Here is a 27201-nt window from a genome sequence, read left to right as displayed (position 1 = left end):
ACAAGATATTTGGTTCTTACGTGCCATAATAGTTTAAATTTTTACCATTTAAAAAATTTGCTTGGTTTTTAAATCTGTTGTAGAAGTATATTTTACTCTACATACTGAGTATATTATATGGAAGCTTCTGCAGATTCGTTTTCCTTCTTTTTAAAATTCTGACCATTGAAACAGGGTGATCCTGGCCGTTTGAGTTTACCACCGTCTCGTGGGAGCAGTGTGGAGAGCTTGTCAGATGTTCGTGGGAGACCACAGTCAGCTCTTGTTTCAGGAGAAGCCAAAAGGATGAGTGCTGACATGTCCGAAATAGAAGCAAGAATACCTTCTACCACAGGTAAAATTCTGTCTGGGGGTTAGAGTAAGGAATTGGTAGAAAGGAAGACTATTTTAAAACAAATAAATAAGAGAGAAAAAGTCTTATGAAAGGTTAATAAAATTAGCTGCGTGAAAATATTTCAACTTTTTGTGTGATCTTTCTCATCCTTCATTATCTGTAGTGGGATGTTGTACATTTAGCTGCAAGGCAGGTACTTTAATTAGGTACTTCTAAGGTCGCAGAAGAGATTATTTCTGTTCAATTAGACTTTCACCTTTCTAAAATCATTTTTAGAGACTTCTAAATATCAGTCATATTCCAAGTACGCAAGCTTTATCTTTTGCATCTATCATAATTATTTATAAAATAGCATTTTCTTTGAAGTTATTCCTCTAATATATAAAAATGGATAGTTGGTGTTAACAGTCAGTATGTTCCCAAATAAGTTTTAAAATCCACTTTGACATATTTCAGAACGATAAGTGTATTTTATTTATCAGATGAATAAAGTATAATATCTTTTGTTAAAAAAGAAAATTAGCTCCATGTGCTTTGCTTCAGGTAGCCATAAACTGTCGTGTCTAAATACTGAGTCCTTGAGTGAATTGGAAGTTATGTGTATGCATAAATACGTAATTTTATGTCAAAAACAATTTTCAGTCTTCCCAGAAGATCGATCTAATAAAAATGTTTGTACTTGGCAAATACTTTATCCCTTTTCTTCATCAATGATATTGTTTGTTAATTTATGCAGACTTCAAGTATTAAGTTTGACATCTGAAACTTCTTTATTAATGAGAAATTAATTTTCATCCATGAACTGTCTTTGGCAGTGAAGTCATAAAGTACATATTTTTATTGGTTGGTGATGACATGTTTGAAGAAGTGAAATTTGCTCTTCTTCCTAAATTTTTCAATAGGTGTAAATAAACTCACTTTCATTTAAGATGCTATTTTGTTAACAGTTTACAAAAATAAAAACTGAAAATAATTTAATTAGTGGACAAAATTACTTCGGTTTGTTTAGGGTTATTTAGTTGATATAGTATTTCTTCACAAATCTGATAATTAGTGTAATCCAAGGAACTGTAAGAAATAAGGAAATACACATCATATTCTGACTCTTTTCAACTATGACTACTTTATTTTTGTTCTGTGTTGTGTAATGGTTATTCTAGGATCTTAGTTTACTAAACACTGAAGATATTCATGAGATAATATTATCTTTCCCTAAACACTTCTACTTTTATGTACTTATTTTAAAGCCTTACTCCAAAATTTTGTCTTTTGTATTGTCAATCTTTGACTGATTGGTTGTGTAGCACTTCACCCTGAATATTTCTAAAGGTTTCCTAACACAGAAGGCAACTATGTACTTACCTGATAATAATAACATGTTTTTATTTTAAAATGTCAGGATTCACTGACCCTCTAAAGTCAATGTAAGGTTTTGACATTAGTGGAGATAACTGTGGCCTTCCTTTGTGTGAGTTTTTAATTTCCTGGTTTGTCCTCCTTAAGTACACTGCTTTGAATAGTAATTGACATTTCAGAATACTGTATGGATTTTTTATTTTTTTTTTTTTTTTGTTATGACTGTAGGGTTTCTTTTTCTTGACATGAAAGAATATGTTGGATATCCTGGAGTTTTGTGTTTTGTTTTGTGTGTGGGCTGTTGGGCTTTATTTTTTGCTTGTTTGTTTTCTTTTTTAAATTATTTCAGGCAATAACCTGAGTAACCGACCACTAGAAATCAGGCCAAACCCACCTGGCCTTTTTCAAAAAGAGTTGAAACAACACTGTGTTGTTTTTGCTTTGGTTTTTAATGTTGTTAACTTTGTGACAGAAATAATATGCAGTAAACTGAAATAGAATTGTGGCTGGATGAGAATCAGGCTGTAGTTAAGAGTAAATAAAGACAAAAATATTTAATAATCTTGTTCTATGTATTGCTAGACTTAAGTGTTAAGAGTAAATTGTGTAGTACGCACCACTTTTTCACATTGTTTGAGATAGATTTGCTGCAACATTCTATCTTTGGGAGATATATTTAGACTTTTATCTAAATGGGAACTATTTTTCTGTAACTTCACAAGTGGCAAAATAAAAGTTAAAAATATATTTTTTTTTTATTTCAAAGTATACAATGTTTCCTATGTCATTCAGAAATTGAGACATTAGTGGTGATATCCACTTCTCAAAGCAAAAAATCTTCACTAGTAGGGTAAAATAGTTGAAGGCAGGAACAATTGTCTAATGCAATAACAGGAAGCTTTTTTTCAGGAACAGACTACCTTTGCTTTAACAGGAGATGATTCAGAGATAAGAAGTATCTAACTTTTAATCTTGTTTATAAAATAGTTTGTGCCCTGCACTAAAGAGGAAATGTTATGTAAGTTCAGGCAGTCAAGAATTTGTTCTGAATATAAAGGTGATCTGAAACAATTTAATTTATTCTCTGTTTGGGTAATTACATTTGGTTTTCCCTTCTTTGTTGCTGTGCTGCTTTATGTGTTTGACTTTTGTGTTGCTAACTTTAACTAATTACACAGTGTTGTATTGACAGCTAGTTCTGCATTTTTGCTTTTTAACAGTTGCTTTACTATGTGTAAGCATGAGTGAAAGGCAATGCAGTTTATTCTGCATGAAATACTTTTGCATGAACTACAGTTTAACAAAATTTATGAAAAATGCAATATGACAAATTTAATAATTTTGCTATTGCCTTTTTAGTGTTTTGCATGTGTATTGTATGTGTGTATTTTTTCAGCCTATTCCAAGCCTAAACGAGGCCATCGTAAAACTGCTTCATTTGGCAACATTCTGGATGTCCCTGAGATCATCATACCAGGTATCGCAGACCAGGTGAACGGTTCAATTGGTTAAGATGCTGGAATAATGATCAGACTGCTAAAAAATACTTCTTGCTCCAGCTGCACTAGAACAGACCTAGAAATATCCCAATGCATTTTCTCTGTCTCAGTAAAGAGGAGCATGATCTTTTAGTACCAGCTTCTATCAGTGAAGGATGTGATCTTGTTCTAACTCACTTTTAATAATAAAGGGCTTTTTCCTTTTATGATCTTGATTCTCATTATAGGGTAGGCACTATTTTATTACAGTACTTCATTTGGCAAAAATGAACCTCAGTTGAAAAATTCCCATCTAGATAATTATATTGCCCTGATCTGTGTAGTGTTTAAGCACCCACTTCTAATCTAATGAAATATTAGTAGAACAAAAAACTTAAATACACTACGTACAGAACTCCAAATCTGTGTAAAGCATGTGATTAAACAAGATTAAAGCTTTATCTGTAGTTTTTACATTTGACTACAGTTTTCTAGAACTAAAATGTATTTACATTAGGTGTTTTCATTGTGTTTAACTTAAGGCAAACTAAAATTATTAGGACAGGCTTCTGACAGGAAGAGAATCAGCATATTCAACACTATAGCAGATATTTTCTGTTGGGACTCATATATTTCAAATTTATATTTGCTAGGAGATAATATATTTTCCTTTCTCGTCTTCCCCCCCCCTCAGCCCCCCCGCTATTTCCTTCCATACTTCTCAGAGGCTAAAAATAATTTTAATCAATCCCAAACTGTGATAGGTATACCCTGATTAGTATACAAGTCACTTCAAAGTTATTTGTTAGGAAATGCAAGTAATAGTATATGTTGCTATTCAAAAGAACCATTAAAAACTCTGAACCTCAAGTCTAAATTTGTGTCATCTGAGCAAGCTTCCTTGTAAATCTGGATGATTTTTGTATTTTAAAGTTGAATACAGAAGATACAGTTCTATGCAAAAGCTTCAAACACCTTTATTGAAGTGTTCTTATAAAAATACAGTATGTCAAAAAGTAGCTTCCAAGGAAAATTGCACGATTGATGAAAATAAAACCTATTTGGCATTGAGACTAGCAGATCAGACAGATTGTTGACCAGTTGTAATTTTCAAACAGTCCTGACCCTCTGTGATGTAAAGGAAGTCCTGAGAGAGCAAGGAAAGAGAAAGTGAAGCTACATTCTGAAGAGATGTCAAGTTTTGCAATGACAGCAAATGATGAAAGCCCAACAAGTTTGCTCTAAAAGTTAACTGGGCACCTGTTGTCTGCACGTACTGTCTGTCTGCTTAAAAAAAAAACTTAGAATCTTTTAGAGAAGAATAATTAAAAGGTCAGTGAAATAATATATCATGTGGCTGTCCCAAAGTAGATTGTGCCAAACATATCAAATACCTTTTTGAGGTTTTGCTTATTTAGGCAAAGGAAGTCATTTAGATACCCTTCACCTGAGCTATTTTAATTGAACTTGACAAGACTGGAATTCTAAGGTAAATTTGGAACAAATAGAAGAGAAACAGTAATGTGTACAAATGAAATATAGGACTTCATTTCAAATGAAATATAAGATTGAAGCAAGCATATAAATGAATTTTCTCAGAGTTTACTCTTAAGGCATTTGTTGAGCACTGAGTGAGTGATAAAGTGTTATCAGATGTGACAATTAATGACAATGAGAATTCAAGTAACACATAGGATGAGTTGTGTTGTGACAGACATTGAGGTGTGGACAGAAATAGAGTAAAATTTATGGTCATAAACTGAAGGACCAGTAGTAACAATTTCTTTTAATTATGAAGAGAATTCATTAGTGGACTGCAGAGTGCTATAGCAAATGTATAAAGATTAATCCTGGACAGTCTAAGCAACTAATCTGAAGTAGTTGTTTATATATATAATAATATCTGTCTATTTATAAGTAGATAGATGTCAGTCCTTAGGGTTCACTTTGAAAAAAAAATATTTCCAGTAGGATTAAAAAGAACCAATGCTATTTTACAGGTCCTTGTTGAGGTCTGATCAGAAAATCAACATAGTATTCTGAGCAGCCAGATAAGTAGTTGAACTAATCATATGTACGCTCTGAAATAGTAACAAGGAAAGCTACTAGAATGGTATGGAGAGCGTGAAGAAGAAAGTGAAAGAGCATGGCTTTTTTAGTCCACAGAGTGAAAGCTGAGAAATAAGAAATTACTTTTTGGAGATGAATTTGCAGCTGAAGGCTAGGAAGGGAGAATGGCTTAAGCTAAAAGACACTGTACTGGCTCCTAAGGCAAAAGGTGTAACTATGCAGATGTTTGGGCTGCATAATAAAAGGTTTCAAATAGTCAGAACAGCTTCCTGGTAAGAATCACAGTGCCAGGAAAAAATAAAAAATAAGAAAAATGGAACATGTCTCTTGCTCTATTAAAATAGAACTTAATTGTTATATGACAGAGATGGGACCAGCTGCCCAGTAATCCAACTGTATTTATCTCTATTCTTAAAGCAGTTTCTCAAAAGCATCTTGCTCTGTTTTTAGGACTGCATAATGTGGCCTGTTTCTCACCACATTCCTTTCCTTACTCCTTCAGTAGATGGCTTTCAGTCCTCTCCTCTGAATGCTTTTCCCCTTCCAGTTACCTGTCCCAGCTCCCCAGAGCGGCACCACTGTTTAAATCTCACCCTGTTATGTTCCTTGGCACTTTTGCACATACGCAGCTCCTCCAGCCTTCCCTGAGCATGACCATCCCTGGGAAGAGAGAGCTGACACTGTGCTGCTGCTGTGCTGCTGCTGAGCACATGGCAAAGCAGCTGCTTCCTGCAGAGGGGAGGGCACTGGGCAGGCATGTTACCATGAGTCAGCTGCTTTGGGTCAGGCCTATTTTAGAAGCATGAGTACTGCATCTGTACATCATTGGGTTGATGTTTTTTTAATAACGGGTTTTGCCTTGATGTTTTTTTAATAACGGGTTTTGCCTTGGTCACTTTTCATCCATGAACTGACTTTGGCAGTGAAGTCATAAAGTACATATTTTTATTGGTTGATGATGACATGTTTGAAGAAGTGAAATTTGCTCTTCTTCCTAAATTTTTAATAGGTGTAAATAAACTCACTTTCATTTAGGATGCTATTTTGTTACCAGTTTACAAAGATAAAAAGTGAAAATAATAAATCAGCAAGTTCCATTGGCAAATGGACTTTCAGTGGTGGTAGACCACAACCAGATAGCCAGGTGGAGTATCCCTTTCTCCCACTTGATATGCAGTAATAGTACAGATAATAGGCACCAACATCTGTACGTGGTTTTGTTGGTTTTTTTTTTTCTTATGAGAAATAAAACCAAGTACAAAAAGTTTAAATAGCTGTATGTTTTCCTTTAAACTAAAATCTAGTAATAGTTTGATGCATGATCAACCGAAACACCTTCTGTATACTAACAAGTCAAGAAGCATCTGATGAATATGCTTTGAAGTACAGCCATTTCTTCACTGGCAATGTTAAACAGCTTATGCATATAGAATGCATGCATTTAGCTTTCTAATTTTGCCATGTAAAACTCTGAGCCACAGCATTAAAATAATTTTATAACATTGGCACTGCATAAACGATTACTCAGGTTAGACACATTTTGTTAAGTGTCTTTAGAAAATGTATGAGAATCATAGATGCTTTAGCTTGTAATTTTTCCATCTAATTTCTAAAACCAATATAGGCCAGAAATCCTGCTCATGTCTCTCCAGATCACTTCATGATTCTGGAATCCAGATGAATGGCTTAATTTCCTTAAAAATCTTCTAACACTAGGATATTTACTAATTGCCTTGTACTGTAAGGGACATTTGGTTCTTTGTGTGTAAGAAAAGCACTTGAAAGTACTATACATCAATAAGGATTGGAGAACCTGATCATGGAGGAACCAAGAGGTCAACTCCTTACCACAAAATCAGAGTACACAAGAGAGGTTGAATGCAAGAACCAAAGAGCTGGAAGAAGAGGAAGAGTGAGTTTCCACTTGGCTGGAGGGATACAAACAAAATACTTTTGCCTTAATGAGAAGAAAAAAAGCAGCATGTATGCTTGTGTAAGTGTAAATGGAGACAGGGAGCATCTGCTATAGGGAAGGGAGAGGAGTGCATGGCTGCTCTGGATATTTGAGGGCTGTTCAAAAGCCTTAACAGGAAGCTGTGTCATTTGTTTCACTGCAGTATGTGGAGTGGCACATACCAGAAGTTTTCTGTACCTTTTGAATTTCATTTTAGGAAATAAACAGAGTGTGAAACTTTTGTTTGTTTTGTTTTGTTTTTGTTTTTTGAGGACAGAAGTATATTTGGGATATTTGTGGGGAGAGATTAATAAGTAGTGGAGCAGGTGGAGGGAGTAGACTGAGGAAGGAGAATACAAGGAGTGAAGTGAGAATGAGACAAGAGTGAGAATAAAATAGAGAGGAGGGAAGAGCTGGAGGAAGAAATAAGAAAACACAAATGGAAGAAAGGAAATGAATGGAAGAGAATTGTATATCTTACCAATGCAAATACTTTGCGAAACAAATTTTAAGTTCCTATTTATATGAAATGCTCTGCAGCATCAAATTCATTTGAGACCATAATGATTGCTGGTATTTCAGCAATTAACGTTACTCTCCTCTGAGCATCTTTTTGCTCTTTCCTCTTTTGTTTTCTTACTATCCTCAATTTTTTGTTTTCATGTTCCCCTTTTAGTTTGTATACTCATGTTACTAAACAGCACTTGAATATTTCAGTAATTGTAGCTCTCTCATATGCAAGCTGTATGTATTAAGAAAATTTGAAAGCATGAGTCCCAAGATACTGTATGGAGTTTCTGCAACTATGTTACAGTAACTGCTTGAAATGACATTTGATTTTGTGGGTTTATTTCCCTTTTATTGCAATAAATTAAAGTCTTTCATCATTTCAGGTGGCAAATAGGCACTTAAAGCTTTTTTCACTAAAACTCTCAAAACAGATGTGTAATTGGATGCTCATTAATTTCTAATCTTAAAATCCTGACATAGAACATCAAGCTACTGTACACTAACTTCTCCACATTTACAGCACGGTTAGATTTTATGATGAGGAAGAATTAGTAGTTTTAAATGGATGTAGAGATAAACCGTGATAAGAACTGACAAAGGAAGGAAGGCATAAAGATGTAGCTGTGATGATTTCAAATAAAAATGTTGTGTTGCATTTTTTCAATTGAAATTTATCCTAAGTCTGGAGCAATAAGTATTTGTTGATTTGTAGATTAATTCTGCTTTGTCAAAGCTATTTGCCAGATGTCTGCAGCAGTTACACTGATTAAAATGGCATTGCCTAGTAGAGCTTGCTCTTCTCTCATGCTACTAACTCAAAGATATTTCATTTAAAGGTGGTCATTTATTACAACATGTAATTTTGGCCCCTCCTCCCACCCCCCTTCAAAGCATTTTTTTTTTTTTTTTTTTTTTTTTGCACCCCACCCTGATTATTTTAACTTTCTGGCAGCCATGTTCTAATGTTTCAGCAACACATGTGCCGGGTTCTTTAAATTCACAAATGTTGCCAATCTGAAATGAGAATTTCAGATATTTTTGCAAGCTTATTTCAGCTGAGCTAATTTTAGAACAGTGTTGTTGAATGAAACGTGAACATAATTTTGTGTCAGTCATGAGTGGATCATCTGCATCTTGAATATTGAGGTCAGCTGTGACAGCCAGATGAAGTATCTACCGTACATAATTCTATTAAATGTATAATTGTGTTTGTAAATGGTCAGGCAGTGAAAAAGCTCACTGCAAATGAATAAGATCAAAATAATTGATATACTTTCATCGTTCACTTGATCTCTAGTATCTTAGTAGAAAAATATTAAACATAATATAGTCACAGTGCTTAGGTAAGTATGTACGTTCTCTGAATTTCAGTAGCAAAAGATCAAGACCCTGAGAAATCTGTGACTTAAATTTTTCTGTAGTCAGAACAAAGACTACAAAACTTTTCAAAGACTTCTCATTCTGAAATCCTTCGTTTTCTGATGTGCTTGTTTCTCACAGAACTTTATAGAAATTTTAGAACATAAAATCACGTGTCAGATTGGTAAAACCAGGAGTTTGCTATGGCTGCTCTAAGCTAGCATGTTCTCACATGCAGTAGTAACTATTTAAGAATTTAAATCGTGATTCCATTAAATGTGTTGATTAATATTGCTTAGATAGTCATATTGTTGTAGTAACAGTTATGAATCAAAATTTGCTTGTCGTAGGCAGGGAAGTAGTACTGAAATGATGCTGATTAAATATCTAAAAAGTTAAAAAATAAAAAAAATTAGGTGCCTGTTAAAGGACTTAGAGTTGGGCTGACTGCTGAGTGCATGGTTGATCGGTGGGGGCTGCCGCTGCTGTAGTACATGTTTGAGATGCTACCCTCGAGTAGAAAAGTTACGTAATGCGGATGAAGAATTTTGAGCATTGTCAGCTGTTACTCAGAACGTTTTGGTGTTTCCTTTTGGACAGCTGACCTGCTCTCAAGAGACAATATAAACAATCACAGCAATAAAAATCAAAGTAGTTTGGGAGATTCCATTGCATAATCTCCATTACTTTCAAGGAGACTTTGTTTCCCAGGAATGTCTTTGAATGTCACTGTTAGAATTTAAACTGTTTTATGTAGCTGTCACGAGTGGATAATTGCTAACAGGTGGAAGGAGAAAAGGAAAAGATTACAGCATTATGTTCAGTAGGTTAATAGCAAGATGTGGCTTAGCTGAACAGTCCCCTTTTCGCAGACCTTAGAGCATGAGAATGGGACATAGTTTCTGTCATCTGAGGGTGAAAAAGTGCTTTCGCCTTGCCAGGAGGAAGTACTCTCACTTACTGGTTTTAGAGAGGGAAACGAAACAGAGGCAGAAGTCCTTGCTACGTTACTTGAGCACACCAAAGAGCAACAGGTTAAAGCAGGCAGCATGTTATCTTTGCAGTCTGGCTTTTAGAAATCCCCATAACGTAACGCACTTGAAATAGATGTCGTCATCAGCTCCTGCCCCAAGTCCTAAGCCTGTTTAAATACATGTGACAGAAGATGGTGGAGTGCAGCAGCTATTCATGTGGTAGGAGTGGTTGTTGTATTAGGGGATACTTTTTGTTGACAGTCCAGCATGTTTTGAGTTAAAATTCTGCAGCTGTCTCTCTCTCCCCCTCTCTCCCATTCTCTCTGTGGATTTGTACAAATTCCAAGCTCCTCTGCAACAGTCTCACCCTACTTATTTTGTTCGGAATAGATTTCACTGTTTTGTTTTTGTTTTGTTTTGTTTTCCCTGCAGGAAACGGACAGCAGAGGCGCAGATCCATTCAAGATCTTACTGTTGCTGGAACAGAGTCCAGTCAGGTAAGCTCTTTTACATCTCTTCATTATCTTTCAATAAAGTCAGTGTTGTATATGTACAGGGAAACTGATTTGCAAGTCTTCACTTTTGATACTTTTGTAAAAATGATATAAAAGCTTAACAGAATGCAATGGCATTTATGTTGTGCTTAGATTAGATACCATGAGGATAATCTATGAATGAGCTTTAGGTGACAAGTGCTGTCTCCATAGCTTATCCAATATTTATCACTTTTATGTACAAACAGTTTGTGTATACCACTTAATTTGGCTCAGATATTGTGTCAGAAAGACTTCTCGCCTCATTCTGTATAGAAAACAATTGAAATAACTACTCATAATTGTTTGAAGCAGTTTGACATACATTAGACTCATTTATTGCATAAAAGAATTTTTTAAGTACATCAATCATGTAAGTGAATATATTTATTAATGAATCTCTATAACCTAAACATACCTTACAGTACTATCTCTCATTTCTTGTGAGAGTTTTATAAAAAGGAGATGTCACAAAGATATTTTACAGAAAAATATGACCATTTCAGTAAGATGCTTTATAATTTAATAGCTTTGTAGATGGTATTATAAATGCCATGGTAACAGGCAGTGTTATGCTATATAAAGCTGAAATTAAACTAAGAACATCTTAAATGAGAAAAGTACAGCTAATGCTTCATTCAAATGTGTTTATTTTGTGTTTTAATTGTTACCAGGCCCATTGAAGTAATTCAGAGAGGGCATTTTATCACTAATGTAAATTAGGAATTTTTAGGTACCTATTTGTATGTTTGGAAAATGAGAGCTTAGCATGTTCATCAGGTTAATCAGGTTTCCATATTAAACAACCTACTGCAATAATCTAAAATAGGTGGTAATTTTAGGGGCGTGTGGTTATCAGGGAGATCAACATTTGATCCTTCTTTAATTCTGTAGAATGTGATAGTCACAGAAATCTCATCAATCCCCTGGATATTATTAGTAGAATTTGCTATGTACATCTCTCAGAACATAATGAAGTAACTCTTAAATACATTTACATTTACTCTTAAATACATCCTCAGAGAAAGCAGAAAGAAATGAATCTGCAAAATATAGTAAACAAATAGATTAGCCTCTCTGGCTGACAGTAAAACAGAAATTGTGCCAGATTTGAAAATAAAATAAAATGAATTTACATTGCAACATTTATATCAACTTGCACTGATGGATCAATGAGTGTTCTTAATTATAACATAAAAAAATTTTGATTCTCTTCATTTTAATGTGTGGCCAATGTTTGAACATAGAATTTTCAATTTACTTGAAATATTAATAACTTTTATAAAACCTTTATTTGAAAAACTGCTTATGTAGATGTTATAGTTAAATTGTCCCTGTGACCAGAAGGGTACAGAAAATTTTTGTTTGCCTTGGTAGTTTCTGATGTGGGTGTGTAGAAGTACCAGAATCACATTTTATTTTTTTCCTGCTGATAGTATACAAATAGGAAGTGTGAATGGCAGTATTCAAATTACCTGTTTGTTTTTATTTTATCCCAGAGTTTTGGGAAAAGTAATGATGAGACCTTAGCAGGCACGAGAAATGTTCTTTGAAAGAAATTTATGCACTGTCCATATAAATAAACATGAATTTTCACCCTTTGTGTGTGTGTGAGAGAAAAGATGGAAAAGATAGGTGAAACAAGTGCCAACTTTTGACATATGTATATGTCAAAAAAAAAAAAACAAAAAACTGTAATGATTAAGAAAGCAATCACAACATAATATTTAAGATTGTCCTGTATAGATTTCTATAAGCTCTGGGTTTTGCTATCTAAATGTTTATTTAAAATCTTGAACTGTTATCTATATAAGGAATCTACTAGACAAAGAAAAAAAAAAACATCTGTAACTAGTGTAGCTCTGGACAGTTTATAGCATCTCCCTACATGCACCATACCCTATATAGGTTATCTTTACTAATTTGAAAATTCCCTTCCCCCTCCCTCTCTTCATTGCAAACATCCTTCTTTCCTGCATACCATTCTTCCTTAAACCCACCCTTTGGCATAGGCTTCTTCATTGAACTGCAATAGCACTGTATGCTTCCACTCCCATATCCACAGTCCTTTTAAGCCCCTACCCCACTCAAAATTATGCTGTAGTTTTTGTTCATATTATTTTTTCTTATTTAAAACCATTTGACTGATAAGTAAAGCTGATCAGAAATCACATTAAACTTGTTCTTTGTTGGTTTGATTGTTTTTTTTCTGGAAATTACCAACATGTCAGTAGAAGATTATTCTGCAGTGATATGATGATTTGGAGTTTGTTTTTATCACAAAGGTTTTTTTCTACTCAGAATGGATTTTTTTTTGTTGAGGATGGAGGAAAACCCTGCACAATTATACGGAAGTTTGTGGTACTTACCTGACAAGGGTGGTGGACCAAGGCTTATGATTCCCTGCTTAGCTTTGGTTGTTTTAATCTGAAATTAATGTATGTTTCACATTTTCTCTCTGTGTATAGTGCTAGAATTCTTTGTGTGGTTTTGATTATGATTTTTACTTTTTTTTTTTAATGCCTTAGTCTTAAGGCATTTTCCAGTAATGCCTGATTACTGATACTATCAAAACATCAGACAGTAATAGTGCTTTGCAGATGAATTTACTACTCAGTTTTACACTGAGAGTTTAGATAGGAAAATGTACTACAACAAAATTTCTCAGTTATTGAACCAACCATTGGAGGAGCTTGCTGATGAGAACCTATGTATTAGGTCACAGGACTTGGTGAAAAGTCATATGCTCTAGTGCTTGGTGACCTTAGACTGGACTCTAATTTACTTGAGCCACACTGACACAATCTTTTTCATGCAGTTAAATTCTGCGATCTCATCTGTCTCCATCTACCTATTGTGATGGCCTACTCATTTTTCCATGTATATTTTTTTTCACTGAGCTGATTCTTCTTCCTTTCTCTTTCCCTGTATACACACTGTAAAACCTCGTTGAACTATGCTATCTTTGGCTGTCCATGAACTACTTTCTTTCCTAAGCACCTTTGTAATACAGAAATAGATTTGCACACTGAACTGCAGCCACAAAAGCTTTGGAAGGCTTGATGGAACACAAAAAACCTGCTGTTTAAACTAGATAGAATCTCCTTTGGAAAATCTAGTAATTTATACAAATAGATTTAGGGACACATTTAGCATAAGTATTAAAGAACTACAGTCAGATAGGCAGTGAGATAACCATGCCCCCACCTATGGTTTTTAGGATTGGATTGCTTTGGGTATATCATCCTTTATGAAGCTATCATTATATCAAAAGTACCTCTTAAACTTTTTGGTTTTTAATTTTTTTTGACACCTCTTGCTGAGCCTTAATAATTCTTTACTTTGAAGTGGAAAAGAAAAAAAATGCATATATTGTATTTAACAATTGAGAAGAAATGTCTGAGTGTACATATCCACATGTGTACAAGTCAAGTGTGAGAATCTGTGGAAGCTGGATACTGTACAGATGAATCATTCTGTCCATAAGACTCTGAAATTGGTCATAGATGCCTATTTTTATTTTCTCCTATTTTGTAGGGAGATAAAATCCACAGAAGATGAGGAGAAAGGGCTAGTACCACTGCCTTCTTTAGATTTGTTTTCCTGCTTAAATTAAACCTGAAAAAATTGAGTAGCTCCTAAGAGGGAGATTATTCCTCAGAGCAACCCAGTTAACAAGACAGGAAGCCTTTCAGAATTGGAAACTGAGAAACTGAAAAATTAGCATGAGTTTGTCCACCTGATAAAAATACAGTCCGAATATCTGAAGTTGGGAGGGACCCACAAGGATCACTGAGTCCAACTCCTAGCTGCACGCAATACCACCCAAAACACAAATCCTACATCTGAGAGCATTGTCCAAACAGTCCTTGAGCTCTGGCAGCTTGGGGCTGTGACCACTTCCTTTTCTGACGAGGAACCTTTTCCTGGTATCGGTCTGATGCAGCTCCATGCCGTTCCCTTGGGCCCTGTCAGTGTTAGCAGAGAGCAGAGCTCAGCGCTGCCCCTCCACTCCATGTGAGGAGCTGCAGCCTCCATGAGGGCTCCCCTCAGCTCCACTGTTCTGGGATGAGCAAACCAAGAGCCCTCACCTGCTCCTCAGATGCCTTCTTCTTTGTAGCATTCCTTATGACACTTTTTAGTAGTTCTGTGTCATTTTTGTACTGTGACACCCAAAGCTGCTCACAGCACTCAAAGTGAGGCCACACCAGTGCAGTGTAGTGCAGGACAATCATAGTATCATAGAATGGTTTGGGTTGAAAGGGACTTAAAGGTCATCTAGTTCCAACATCCTGCTATAGGCAGGGACAACTCCCACTAGACCAGGTTGCTCAAAGCCCCATCTTATATCTACCCCCTTCCACTTTAAAATCATTTCCCCTTGTCCTGTTGCTACGTGTCCTTATAAAAAGTCCCTCCCCAACTTTCCTGTAGGCCCCCTTTCAGGATGCCCTTCACTCAACCAGCTAGCAGCGCCATGCTTTATGCGTCCCAAGATATGCTTGGCCTAGTATTAAGGCAACCCTACAAAAAGACGTCTTGGTATTCTGTGAAGTATCTCATAGATCTAAACAATCTGGTACAGCATGCAATCCAGTATAGCATAGCTTGCATTTTACCTTGGCTAATTTACTTCCAGGTCCCCTTTGCTACAACCTAAGTACCCAACAAATTTCTATCTGATCACATGGCCAGTAAACAGCAAGCTTCCTAATGTCAACAAAGACTTCAACACAAAAGCTTTTTCAACATATCTGAAGCAGACATTCTGATAGTATCGTCCCATTGGATTATTTCTACAGTTGTTTCTGGCTACTGTCATTAAACACTGAATGGTTAATAACAATGAAACTACTCCTCTTCATGTTGCTTATCATGCCTCTATCAAAGAAGGAATACACAGCTAATGGATAAATTTCTGTCCCAGTTTGGCAATTCCATTGTTCTTAGTAGAGTTTCACGTCACACTATTTTATTTCCCCTGAGATGGCAGAAAACACTCAGATATGTGATTCCTCAGCATCTGAAGACTGAAATCATTTGATGAAAATTAGATAGCTTAAGCAAATAATTAAGGACATTTCAAATAATTTCAGTTTTTAACAACTATTTCTACTGAAGCTGCATACTCTGCAAACATTTTCCCTCGCATAAGCAAGCAAAATCAAAGTGTTCAGGGTTGGCACAGAGACAGCGTTAACTGCTGCAAAATCAGGTTTGCATTTGAAACAATTTTTAAAGCTCTGAGAAGGTAATAATTGAGCCATGTTTCTGACTTCCCTGTTTTACCCAGTAGACTTAAATTATTGTTCTTTTAAAGATGTTTCATTTTAGAAAGTATGGGCATTTACTGTTATAGGTCTCATGTGTGCTGTTTAATAGTGTGTTTTGCTAGCCTCTTAAACTGGAGCAATTACTGGAGAAACATATTGTAAGGCAGTTGAAATAATGGGTATTTCACTGTAGAATCTTGCTGCTCTTCGGATTGTAGCTTGGCTGACCGAAATCTTGGCTTTTAAAAATTAGTTTAAGATATGATATTTGGAAATTGGAGTCGTATTTGGAGTTCAGCTTCCAGGTAATGCATATCTGAGTGCTTCTTTTGAAAAATAAGGACAGCTAGTTAATTATTCCATTAAAAGCTCACCATATTGAAAATAATTGTTTTTTAATACCCATCTTTTCCTTTGACTTAAGCTTTTTCCTACAAAACATGGTGGAGCCTGTACTTTTAAGTACCTTACTGTGTTTATTTTATGTCAGTGAGAGGATATATGAAATACAGTGGTATATATTGTAAATCTGAATTCTGAAAGAGAAGCTAGGTAGAGCAATGATATCAGTTTCTGTTCTTTGGTAAGCAAAAGGATTTAAATAGCTGAGGTTCCTATTAATATAGAATTTTGCTTTGGTTTTTAATTTGCTTTGAAGGAGAGAATTTCCTCTATTTCCAATTTATTTTAATCAGTTGTTCAAACTGATTGCTTTGATTTAACACTTTTTCATGTTTTCTGAGGATTAATTATTTAAGTTCCAAGCTAACATAGGAACCACAATAAAAACTGTAGATTAATACTTTGCAGTGAAGTGCGATTACCGAAGTTCAGTCTTTTAGTCAAATGCAGCTAATGCTTAATCAATGAATGTGGAAATAAAACTTTATTCCTTCTTTATGTTACAGAGCTGATGGAATTCACTGAACAACGTTGTGAAAACTGCTGTGCATAGCATAGTCCTTTTATATAAAGATTTTTAATGTATTGTGCAACAGTCCTTTTCATTATGTTGAATAGCAAAATCACATCCTTTTCTTTTTATATGGTAAAGATGAAGAGATGATGATGAAATCCCTGCAGTACATGTAAGGTGCATGAAGCTATCAGGAAAGCTTCAGGGTAAAAGGTTTGTGAGAGGTCAGAAGGAATATATGTTAAGGTTTCTTCAGATTGATTCTTCATTTTAATATTTTTCTGTAAAATAAATGTTTTGAAAAATCTTCTCTTAACTTTCCATGTCACTTTGTTTTGCTTTATCATTTCAGGAGAGTAGAAACAGCAGTAGATCATCTAGTCCTAGTGTGAGAATGATCACTACCTCGGGACCAACCTCTGAAAAGCCAACTCGTAATCCATGGACACCTGATGATGCAGGTAGCTCATTAGCTAGCCATTTTGGAAGAAAAAGCATTGACTGTGGTATAGGGTATGTGCCTACATATAGAATTAGGCAGTAAAAATGGCAATCCATTTTAACACTGTGTAGTTTAAATCATTTTACTGTTGCTTTGGTTTGGACATCAGCTATAAAAACTTTTTATTAAGATAGTGTTAAATTACGTAAGTTTGTAGGATTTAGGCTTGTTACAAAGAATTGTAGTTGCACAGTGATGCAACTATTTAACAAAGACCTTAGAGCACCAGATTTGGTTGTAATGTGTTATTGTGAAGTGAGGGGAGTGGACATCTTGCAGCGCTTTAGTGTTGTGCATTAGTATTACGAATGCACAGATAAAGCTTTCATTGCTCTGACTTCTGGAATGAAATGCTACTCAGGTGAGTACCAGCTGGAATACATTTTTTTTTTAATCTATGTGTTGAAATTTTGCTCATTCACAATGTACACACAGAATTTACCATTTTTAAATGATCGAATGTAAGTAATTACTATAGCATCACCATTCTTTTATTATGAAATATGATTAAGAGTATAAAAATAGCTGAATTTGATCTTAAAAATAATAATGCATGCCACTATGAAAAGAACCAATATTAGACTGCATGTAAATGGTGGATCCTCATGAATTCCTTTTTAGAATATGAATAACATGTACATTTTCAGTACCGAAATGTACCTGTTGGATCTTAGGCTTAATGTCAAGACTTGAACAGTTCTATGATTTCATAGTGCTTTAAATTCTGAAACCTTTCGCTTGTGATCTGTTTCATCTTTGGCTGATCAGATTCTGTCATTCTTTCCCTGTAACTGACTACAAAATGGAAATTCACATATGGACTGATTTTGTGCCAGCATATATATATATATGCATACTCGTATTTTACCAAATATAAGGTGATTCTGAATGTAAGAGGTGTACTTTTTTCCCCTGTTTTAGTGGGAGGAGAGCAGTGTACTCCTGTATTTGCTTCTGTGCTTTCTTCTTTCTGCCCATTATCACTTTGCCTAATTGCCTCGTAACATACAATTCCCCAAACCCTTGCCTTCCACCATAGCCCACTCTGTGCCTTCCTTTGTGCTTCCAAGTTGCTTTAGGCAGTGAGCATTTATGGGAATTGCTGTTTGATGTGGAAGTCATCTCTTACCATTACTGAAATAGACAGTTTGCTGGGAACCAAAAGCTGCTTATCTTATGCCAGTGCAGAGGCAGTTTGTCCTAAATGTTTGGCCTTAAATACAGCACACCACTGGAGCTAAAGTTAGATGTATTACTTGGTGACTTTCTTGCTCACAGAAATCCCTCACCTTATACTCAGGTAAATACAGAACGTAGCATGTGTATTCTTTCATATTAGGTTTATCCAGTCCATAAGCAAAGGTTTACATTTTTAAACAGATTAATCAGAGAGTACATTATTAAGTAAATGAGGCAAAGTGATAAACTAAAGACACAGACAGATCTGATCAATCACAGGAAAAGTTACAGCTCTGTGACACATGACCAGAAGCTCAGGAATGTAAAGGTTTTTGCATGTATTGATGTTTTTGAAGTACTACAATGACTCCCTTGCTGTAGCAGTATTCCATATATGGCAGTTGTCAAATGCAGAGAAGGCCTTTAATATTGTTCTTATCTAAGACACTGTGGTGATTAAGTCTCTCTGATTTTTTTTTTGTTTGTTTTGTTATTTTTATTTATTTTTACCACCTTCTAGTTTCCTTACAAGCATAGATTTAACCACTTTTTCTCCATTCCCACCCTCTTATTTCTGTTTCCTTTCGAAGCTGCTCTTGGAGATAGCGTAGTCTTTGAGGGCAACACCTTAGTTTCTCTACCACGACTACTCTGTGGCAGGTGCTTTTGGGGTATGGGTAAGCAGCCCCTTTTTTTTCCCACCTACCCTCCTCCATATAATTCTCTAGTAGCAATAATGCAGCTGTAAAATCAGTAGTTTCTCAATGTCTTTACTCCTATGTCTCTTAAAGCTTAACTTTGTGATCCCCAAATTCTGGGCTACAAAAAGATGCAACCTATAAGAATTGAGAACCATGTTAAATATAGAATGAAAGATCTAGAGAAAGCCAGAGCAAATGCAGTGTAAGAGAGCAGCCAGACCCAGGAGATACGTTGGTTATTGGGTTCCTTGCTATCCACAAAGTGTCTCTACAGAGCAAAGGAGATGGATGCCCTAGAGCATGTTGTGAGGAAGATACTTATACTCCTCACCAGGAGTTGGTTTCAAAACTGAGCAGGAGGTTGTGCTTTTTTTACTTTGGCAGAGTTGGTTTGCACAGCTTCTAATTTTAAAATCATCAGATGCATGGCTGGCTGGCTGATCCTTCATGAACAAGAATGAAATGGCAATTTTTTTTGTAAACAGAGAACATGAAGGCAAACTGTGCAAAAACAGTATTTTTAAAGTCTGTATGCTGGTAAATGACTTGTAGAAATGTAGGATGATCACCTTAATCTTTATTTCTTCTTAATATGATAGACCATAATTTTTTAAGTTCTTAACTTTATCAGAAAAAAAAATCACCTGCCTTGGGATTGGAACACTGCTATTTCCATTTGCCTTTCCATCTTCAGATTGTATTGTGAAATGATGTAGTATTCTGGTCTTTGTCCTATAGAAGTAGAACTCCATTTAAAAATGCATTAAAATGGTATTGTTATTATTGTTACAGAGACCAATGGGTCAGATAACTCCATCCCCATGGCATATCTTACATTAGATCATCAGTTACAGGTAACAAATATATGCTTTGTTATGTGATTTGTTTTTCCTTTTGTTCTAATATGTGAATTTGGGACTGCAAAACATTGTGCCACATATTTACCTGTGGTAATATTCTTTCTAACTTCTGACCAAGGCTAAAAAAAAATATATTATGTAATCTGAGATTGGTTGACTCAGATTTGATCAAGCTATTAAAAACAGGCTCTGGGAAACATGATCCATTAAACCAAATATAATCTGAGTGACTTTCAAAATAAGACATTCTTTGCTTCAGTTTTACTGAATCAATTGTTGCATTCACTGTATTTGTTATGTGAGTGAGTAAAAACTACTTCGATTTTTGTTCCTTTTGATGAAGAGGCTGTCAGATGAATAACTGCAGATTGGAGGTTTGAGCAGACTTTGACATCAGTGTAGTAAAATTTTCCAGAGCACGGTTTAACACTTATTTTTAAAAGGTTACTGTTTTTTAAAAGATGTTATAAATACTCTGTGGAGACATTCTAACACACTGTACCAGTGTGTTAGAAGATATCAGTTCATTAGTTTTTAACATGTCTGATTTATTTTCAGCCTCTAGCACCATGCCCGAACTCCAAAGAATCTATGGCTGTGTTTGAACAGCACTGCAAAATGGCACAAGAATATATGAAAGTTCAGACAGAAATTGCATTGCTGTTGCAGAGGAAGTAAGTGATCTGTGACTGCTATTCAGGCTTTGCAAAGTATAATTTCATAGAGCATGATCTTTTTTCAGGCCTAATCTCTTAGACTCTCCACAGGTGAGATAGTCAGACCAGGTAACTAACGTTTTAATCAATAATTAAGGCTTTTCTTCTGGACAGGTCCACTTTACAGTGTACGGGACATCTGTTTAGGTACCATAATAGCAATGTTGCAAATGAAAGATCTGGACTGCTGAGAAACCTTTCGCCCACTGTGCAGTAAAAGACTTTCAATTATATTATAGAATTTTGGGTAATTGCTCAGTGTTACTTATTTGGCAGTTAGTTTTATCTTTCTTTCATCAGTCAAGTCAATCAGTATTTTGTCAGTCAGTATTATCGGCTCACACACAAGTAAGGGTTTAGAACCTAATACATGAAAGCCATTATGTACTTTCTTATTGTGTACATGTATAAATGAAGAAATTTCTTGTCTGTATTGCTGGATTGGAGCCAAATTTATCACTGATTCAGAATGTCAGTTTGCAACACATTCTTGTCGTGTTCTGCTTCTCATCATTTCTCTTTCCTGATGGTGGGGGGCAGTTCTGAAAGGTCTTAGATACTTTATAAACCAAGTTACCAGCTTCCTAACCACCAGATTCTAAGTCATTGCAGTCAAAGGGTTGTTAAAGAGGAGCTTACCTTGGTGTTTGTGGAATAGCTGAACAACAAAAAAATGTGTATATAAATATGTGTATTCACTTCTGACTTAGCATCTTGAGAGCCTTTTTTTTTTTCCAGGCACAGTTAGAATTTACATAACTCATGAGGAAATGCTGAAACTAGAGTGAAGGTCTTAGTTTTGTTTTTATTTCCATTGACCCTCAGGACTGATAGGCTATATAAAAATGGTCTTCTGTTTCAAAACTAATTCGTACCTTTAGATTCCTCCTTTTCCTGTTTTCTCCCTGTAATGTCTGTTTGTACAGATTTCTCCCTAGTTGTTTTTTCTTAGTCATAACATTACTGCCCTTAGGTGTGAAACAAAAAATAGTACTGTGATTGATGTATTCAATATTGTTTGAGGTAGTAATTATTCTATAAAGGTTGAACTAATAGGATACCTTTAACTGTAATTACAAACCGTATGGCAACAATTAATTAACAAAACAAACTTTCTCCTCTACTATTTTTTTTGCTAGATTACTGTTGGCAGCTCGCCTTCTTGTCACCTCATAAACAAATAATAAAACAAAACACATTCTATGTAGCTGCATCCATTTTGTAGGCTAATTTTTAGCAAGTTTATCAGTGCATTTGTTCCTCTAAAATTGTTGCTAAAAAACATATTGTATCTTTAGTGCATTAATTAAGTGAAATCACAGTCAGTCACAAAAATAATGTGCCTCATTTTGCTTTCCACTGCTTAAAAATGTACGGCTCAAAGTACAGAACAGTATTTCAGTGTAAAGTTACCAGTTACTGTGGTGTTCTTCCAAAGATCAAAAAAAAAAAAAACCCTCTAGCGTGAATGATGTTATAAGGGCGTGTAAAGCACAGAGTACTGTTCTTACAGCATTGAACTTCCGTGATGGAATCTTAACTGAATTATTTAGGAAAGGTTGCTGGTTTTGTTTTAAGTGCTGTCTGTAAATAATTAGGAAAAAAAAAACCAAATACCCACAACTTCATGTTTTATGGAAAATTACATTGTAGAAGTTAACTGATAGATCTGTAGAGAATTTGTTCCTCTACCAGTGGAATGCTAAAAAACATTTTGGACAATTACTGCATGAATTAGCTCAAGTAACAATTGTAAAAGTGTTCTGCTTGATTGTACTTTCCATAGCTTCAGGAAGGTCAATTCCAAATAGAAAACAGCATTTCACTAAAAACTTATCTAAATTACTGCAGTTTTGCCTCTCGAGTTGCTTACTGCATTTTTAAATGTACATGTACTTAAGCAAAATTAGAGTTAAATTTATAAATTTCCCTGTGGATCCTTAGATGTTCTACACCTGAATGCTATTATTAAAAGGACAGTAGTAGAGATTGAGGCTGTTTTCCAGCTGTTTTAATGTTTAAACATGGGTTTGATTTGGAAGAGAATTTCTCCCCAGACTATAGTAAAGAGTAAGATTTTTGTCAGCTTAATTTTTTGCATAAAATGTCAACAGCCATGAATTTAGACTGCTAATCAAGTAAGTATTTGAAACATATGAGGTCATCTTCAAGGACATGGTTTACTGGGCATGGTGGGGATGGTTTAATGGCTGGACTAGATGATCTTAGAGGTCTTCTCCAACCTTAATAATTCCATGATTGTATGATTCAACTCTGCTCAAACAGATTATAACTGATGGGTTTTTTTTTTTTTTTTGTGTTCTTGTATTTCTTTTTTTATCTGTAGGCAAGAATTAATAGCAGAACTGGACCAGGATGAAAAAGACCAGCAAAATACATCCCGTCTGGTACAAGAACATAAAAAGCTGTTAGATGAAAATAAAAGTCTCTCAACTTATTATCAGCAATGCAAAAAACAATTAGAGGTCATCAGAAATCAGCAACAGAAACGGCCAGGCACGTCATGATTTCCTGGGACCTTTCAAATGAAAAAATATGCACAGAAAAGACTGATTTTTTTTAAATTGTTATTATTATCCCTTATTATGACAATTCATGAGTGTTAGCTTCTCGGTGTGATCTGTATTTGTCTGCTACACTTAACATCATTTAATTTTTCCTCTTCCTACGGTGGACATCCAATTCAACAGGTTAATGAGATAAGGTGAGAAAACAGTGACTTGAATTAACCAACAGCCCTCCGTATAAATCAAGAACAGTGGCTGTATGCATGCTCCTTGTGTGAAGGCTAGCCTAACAAGTGTTAAAGTGGCTGCTAAATTGTAAGATCTTTTAGTTTTTGGTGTTACCTCGGTAAGAGCAAAACAAAAAACTTTCCTGTTTAAGAATGGCTTTGTTCCAGTGTCTCATCTCAAACAAATTTATTATTTTCAGGACGTAAACATGCACCAAGCTGCAAAGGTGATGTTGGCTGACCAGAGTAATTCATGATGCGTTAGTGATGCCTTTTACCTGTAGTCGTAGTGTATTTTTTCCACCTGCAAAATGCTAGTCAAACTGATGCCAGCCTCCTTGGTTCAGTGCGTGATAGCCCTGCATTTTGACTAATACATTTGTTGTAATCTTGCATTCATAAAATATTTGAAGTAAAACACTGTATTTTCTTTACTTTCTTGGGGTGAATGACATGCAGTTTCATGTCGTTACTGGGAAGAAGTTATGAAAGTGATTCACTGGGTACAATTGATTCCTTGTTTAAAAGAAACAAAACCATGCAAAAGCGTGTTTTAAGCCTTTAAAGCTTTTTGTCCCTGAATCACTCTTAAAATGAAGTTCAGAAAGCAAATTAACACAATTTTAAATACTCTCTTCATACCACTTGACATGAATCCTTTTTTATTTACAGCTTTATTTGCTGAACAGCATTTGCCATAAATGCAAATAAGTTTGTTCTGGATAGGAAGAAAATGGCTTGGGGAAATGAATTTATCTTAAGTAGCAAATTATGAAATGGAATTGAGTATGAAAACTGCGGGAGCAATTAAGAAAATGAGGGAAAAGGCTTAGATCTCCATCAGGAATCTCAGTTATTCCACTCATCTGAGCATAGCTCAAAGGAAGTCCACATCAGAATGCCTGCTGCTGCCTTTGTGACTAAGGAGATGCACTTAATGAACTCAAGCAGAATATGTAATGATCAGCGTGATTATTTATCATTATTACATGGGAGAAAACAACTACAACTACTTGTTTACATTGCACGTTGATGATTTGGTTTAAACTGGTACAGAAATGGGGTATTTCTAAATTGAATAGAAAATTATTCCTTACATGAGCCCTTGGCACACTCAGGTGTTGGCAGGGTTTTAATAACATTATTTTGTGGGAGGAAAATAAAAATTCAAATTGTAGCTGCTGAGCCCACAGAATATGAGAAGTAATAAGAACTTTGGTTTACGCTTATTTCAAATTAATAATTATTTGTGAGAACCCGCAAAGCAGAGCTTAGAAAAACATTAATGGTAGAAATATCACAGTATTTTCTTTTCCCCTTCCTGCACACCTGATATAAAACATCAGTACTCTTCTGCCTATCCGTGAGCAACAAAAATGACCGTCAGTTTACTCAACTCTGTCTTGAAAATAAATGTGCTGTTGGCAAACTATTAGGAGTAAGGAACACATCCCACTTTCACTTAAATAAAGGAAGGGCTATCATTCCCAAAACCTTAGCGGATAATTTGATTAGTTAGATGAAACTGATATTGGGATCAACTTAAGGGCACACATATTTATAGTAAAATGTAATTGGGGGAGAAAATAACTGTAGTATTAGGAATAGCACAAGTTATCCAAAGCATTGCTGTTCGTGTACATCTGTCCATCTACCAAAATGGACACACTCTGTGCTCAGCAGCTTCCTTAACGTGTGCTTAAGCATCCAGTAGAGCACATAAATGCTAACGCTTGACTTGAGATGCATAGTGGATAATTGCACACAAAAAATCATTTCCCAGGACAGTTTTTACATGGTTGCCTCGTCGTAAAACGGATTCACTTCAAGTAAATTGGTGTGGTATACAAAAAGTCAATTTCTGGCAAAGGTTGTGTGATGAAAATGAAAGCAATGCTAGTTTCATGGTACATAATACAGAAGTCAGTTCTAACAGTTGCTTTTGACTTTTCAGAGTTTACATTCAAAAGAAAGATCACAAAACAAGTGCTGTGCTACCAGCACACTGTTGATCTCGGCTCCATTCAGCAGCTGGGCTATAGTTCTTGTAACTTACAGGGGGAATTTGGAGTTTGGCCTTTGGCTTTCAAATCGTCCCTTTTTTAATTGCACCATTTTTATTTTGAATTATTTGCCTATATTTTTCAGTGAAGTGTTCTGTGTGGCAAGAATTTGTGTATTGAAAAATACCCCAAAAAATGGTAGAACGTAGCAATCTGGGCTGTGAAGAGTTTAATAGCTTAACTTTCTATCAACCGTTACTATTTCCATAAGGCTCTTGTTTTAAAGTTGTTTACAGATGTACCTTTCTTCTTCTGTTAAACTATCTGGAGTGTTCAGGAGGTTTTTCATGTATTCTTTTGTCCAGTTAAAGCCGTTCTTCGGATAATGGAGGTGACACATCTAGATTTGTCCAGGCAGTGCCTTCTAGGACAGGAAACAGGCTCTGCTTTTTGTTCATGTTCTGTAAGATACTGTGTAACTGAAAGTATGCTTCTGTACACTGTGCAGTTCTACCAAAAATGCTTTTTTTTTTTTTTTTAGGCTTGTTTGTTGTTTTATTTTTTTTTTTCTGATGAGAAGCTGAAGATTGTAATTCAAAACTTGTATATAAAATGGTGAATGATTTCTTATGATTCAGGAATGAGCAGTGTGGCTTTCTGCTACAGGGTTTTAATACTTCATTAGGAATCTCATTAATAAAAGCTGTGCGGCTTCCACTAACAGGTCATAATGCTCTTGCCAGGGCATCCTTGGTCTCCGGGAATCCCACACTGGGTGGGGGATGGTCATCACACAGTTGTTCCCGCCATCGAAAGAAAATTCTTCTCTTATTAGCTCTTCCCCTTCCCGTGTGCAGAAGTGGGGTGTGGGATGAATATTCCTGGTCGTAGCTGACTATGGAGATATTTAAAGTGGTCAACAACTTAGCATATATAGATATGGAGAGTTGCGTCCAATCAGAATGTATACATTTGTTTTTATACCAAGCTGAGTGAGGTGAACCTGCTTTCTGTAAGTCTTATTTGCTTTAAAGTGCCACTAGATGGGCAGTGCTTTAAGCATGTGAGGATATTGTTCCATAAAGACAGATACATACAAATATCTGTGTGGAAAACACAGTGAAGTGCTGTGCTTGAACGGCCCTTTCCTGCTTGTGGGAACAGTTCACATTTTGGGTGATTTGCTATGGGAGTTTCAACTTCACACCTGCACCCTGACTCTTATCACATGGTGTACTTAATGAGAAAGCCAAATAATACTTTAAGCCAAATAATATATTAACACAATGCTGTCTTAAAATTCTGTAAAAGCACTATAATCCCAGAGCTTTAACCTGAACTAGTACTAAGAGAACAAGTGAGCCCTGTCTCCTGGGGCTGAAAGTGTGGGGCTGAAAGTGTGGCTCCGAGCTGGTGCCAGGGGACAGTGAGGGTGATGCAGCACACCCTGACCACGCTTCCCCATGCCAAACTGCAGCTCCGAGCTCTGTCATCCCTCACCTCTCCCCGGTACAGAGCAGCTGATGCTCTCAGTGTAAATAGGAGTCAACACAGGCATACAAAGCAGGAAACTGCAGGGATCTTCCCTTTTCCCTCCCACTGATGTCAAGGGCGAGAGGCAGCAGAGCAGCTGCACGTAGGCTGCTCTCCTCTGGTGTTTAGGCAGAGGACCAAAGGCTGTCTCCCGTTCATATAGCATATGGGCTCAGCACATGGGCTAGGTCACAG

The 27201-nt window shown here is 35.7% G+C and overlaps 1 protein-coding gene across 4 annotated transcripts in view; it reads left to right on the top strand.

Moving 5' to 3' along the window:
• MAP3K7 (mitogen-activated protein kinase kinase kinase 7) overlaps positions 1-25657 on the top strand; it is a 47971-nt gene extending 22314 nt beyond the window's left edge. For 2 of the 4 annotated variants that reach the window (XM_065731005.1, XM_065731007.1), the window contains 7 exons: positions 175-334; positions 3087-3167; positions 10468-10532; positions 17110-17218; positions 19932-19993; positions 20558-20673; positions 23063-25657. In XM_065731005.1, coding sequence (XP_065587077.1) covers positions 175-334; positions 3087-3167; positions 10468-10532; positions 17110-17218; positions 19932-19993; positions 20558-20673; positions 23063-23243 — 774 coding nt within the window. In that variant the 3' untranslated portion in view covers positions 23244-25657. Of the gene's footprint in view, positions 1-174; positions 335-3086; positions 3168-10467; positions 10533-17109; positions 17219-19028; positions 19116-19931; positions 19994-20557; positions 20674-23062 lie in introns of all 4 variants that reach the window. The other 2 variants (XM_065731010.1, XM_065731006.1) reach the window with 2 other exon arrangements.
• Positions 25658-27201: the final 1544 nt, after the last annotated feature.

This window comes from Cyrtonyx montezumae, unplaced genomic scaffold (assembly GCF_038088225.1).
Source record: "Cyrtonyx montezumae isolate F1298 unplaced genomic scaffold, pur_monq_1.0 scaffold_13, whole genome shotgun sequence".
Classification (NCBI taxonomy): Eukaryota; Metazoa; Chordata; class Aves; order Galliformes; family Odontophoridae; genus Cyrtonyx; species Cyrtonyx montezumae.
This window is presented reverse-complemented; position numbering and strand designations above follow the sequence as displayed.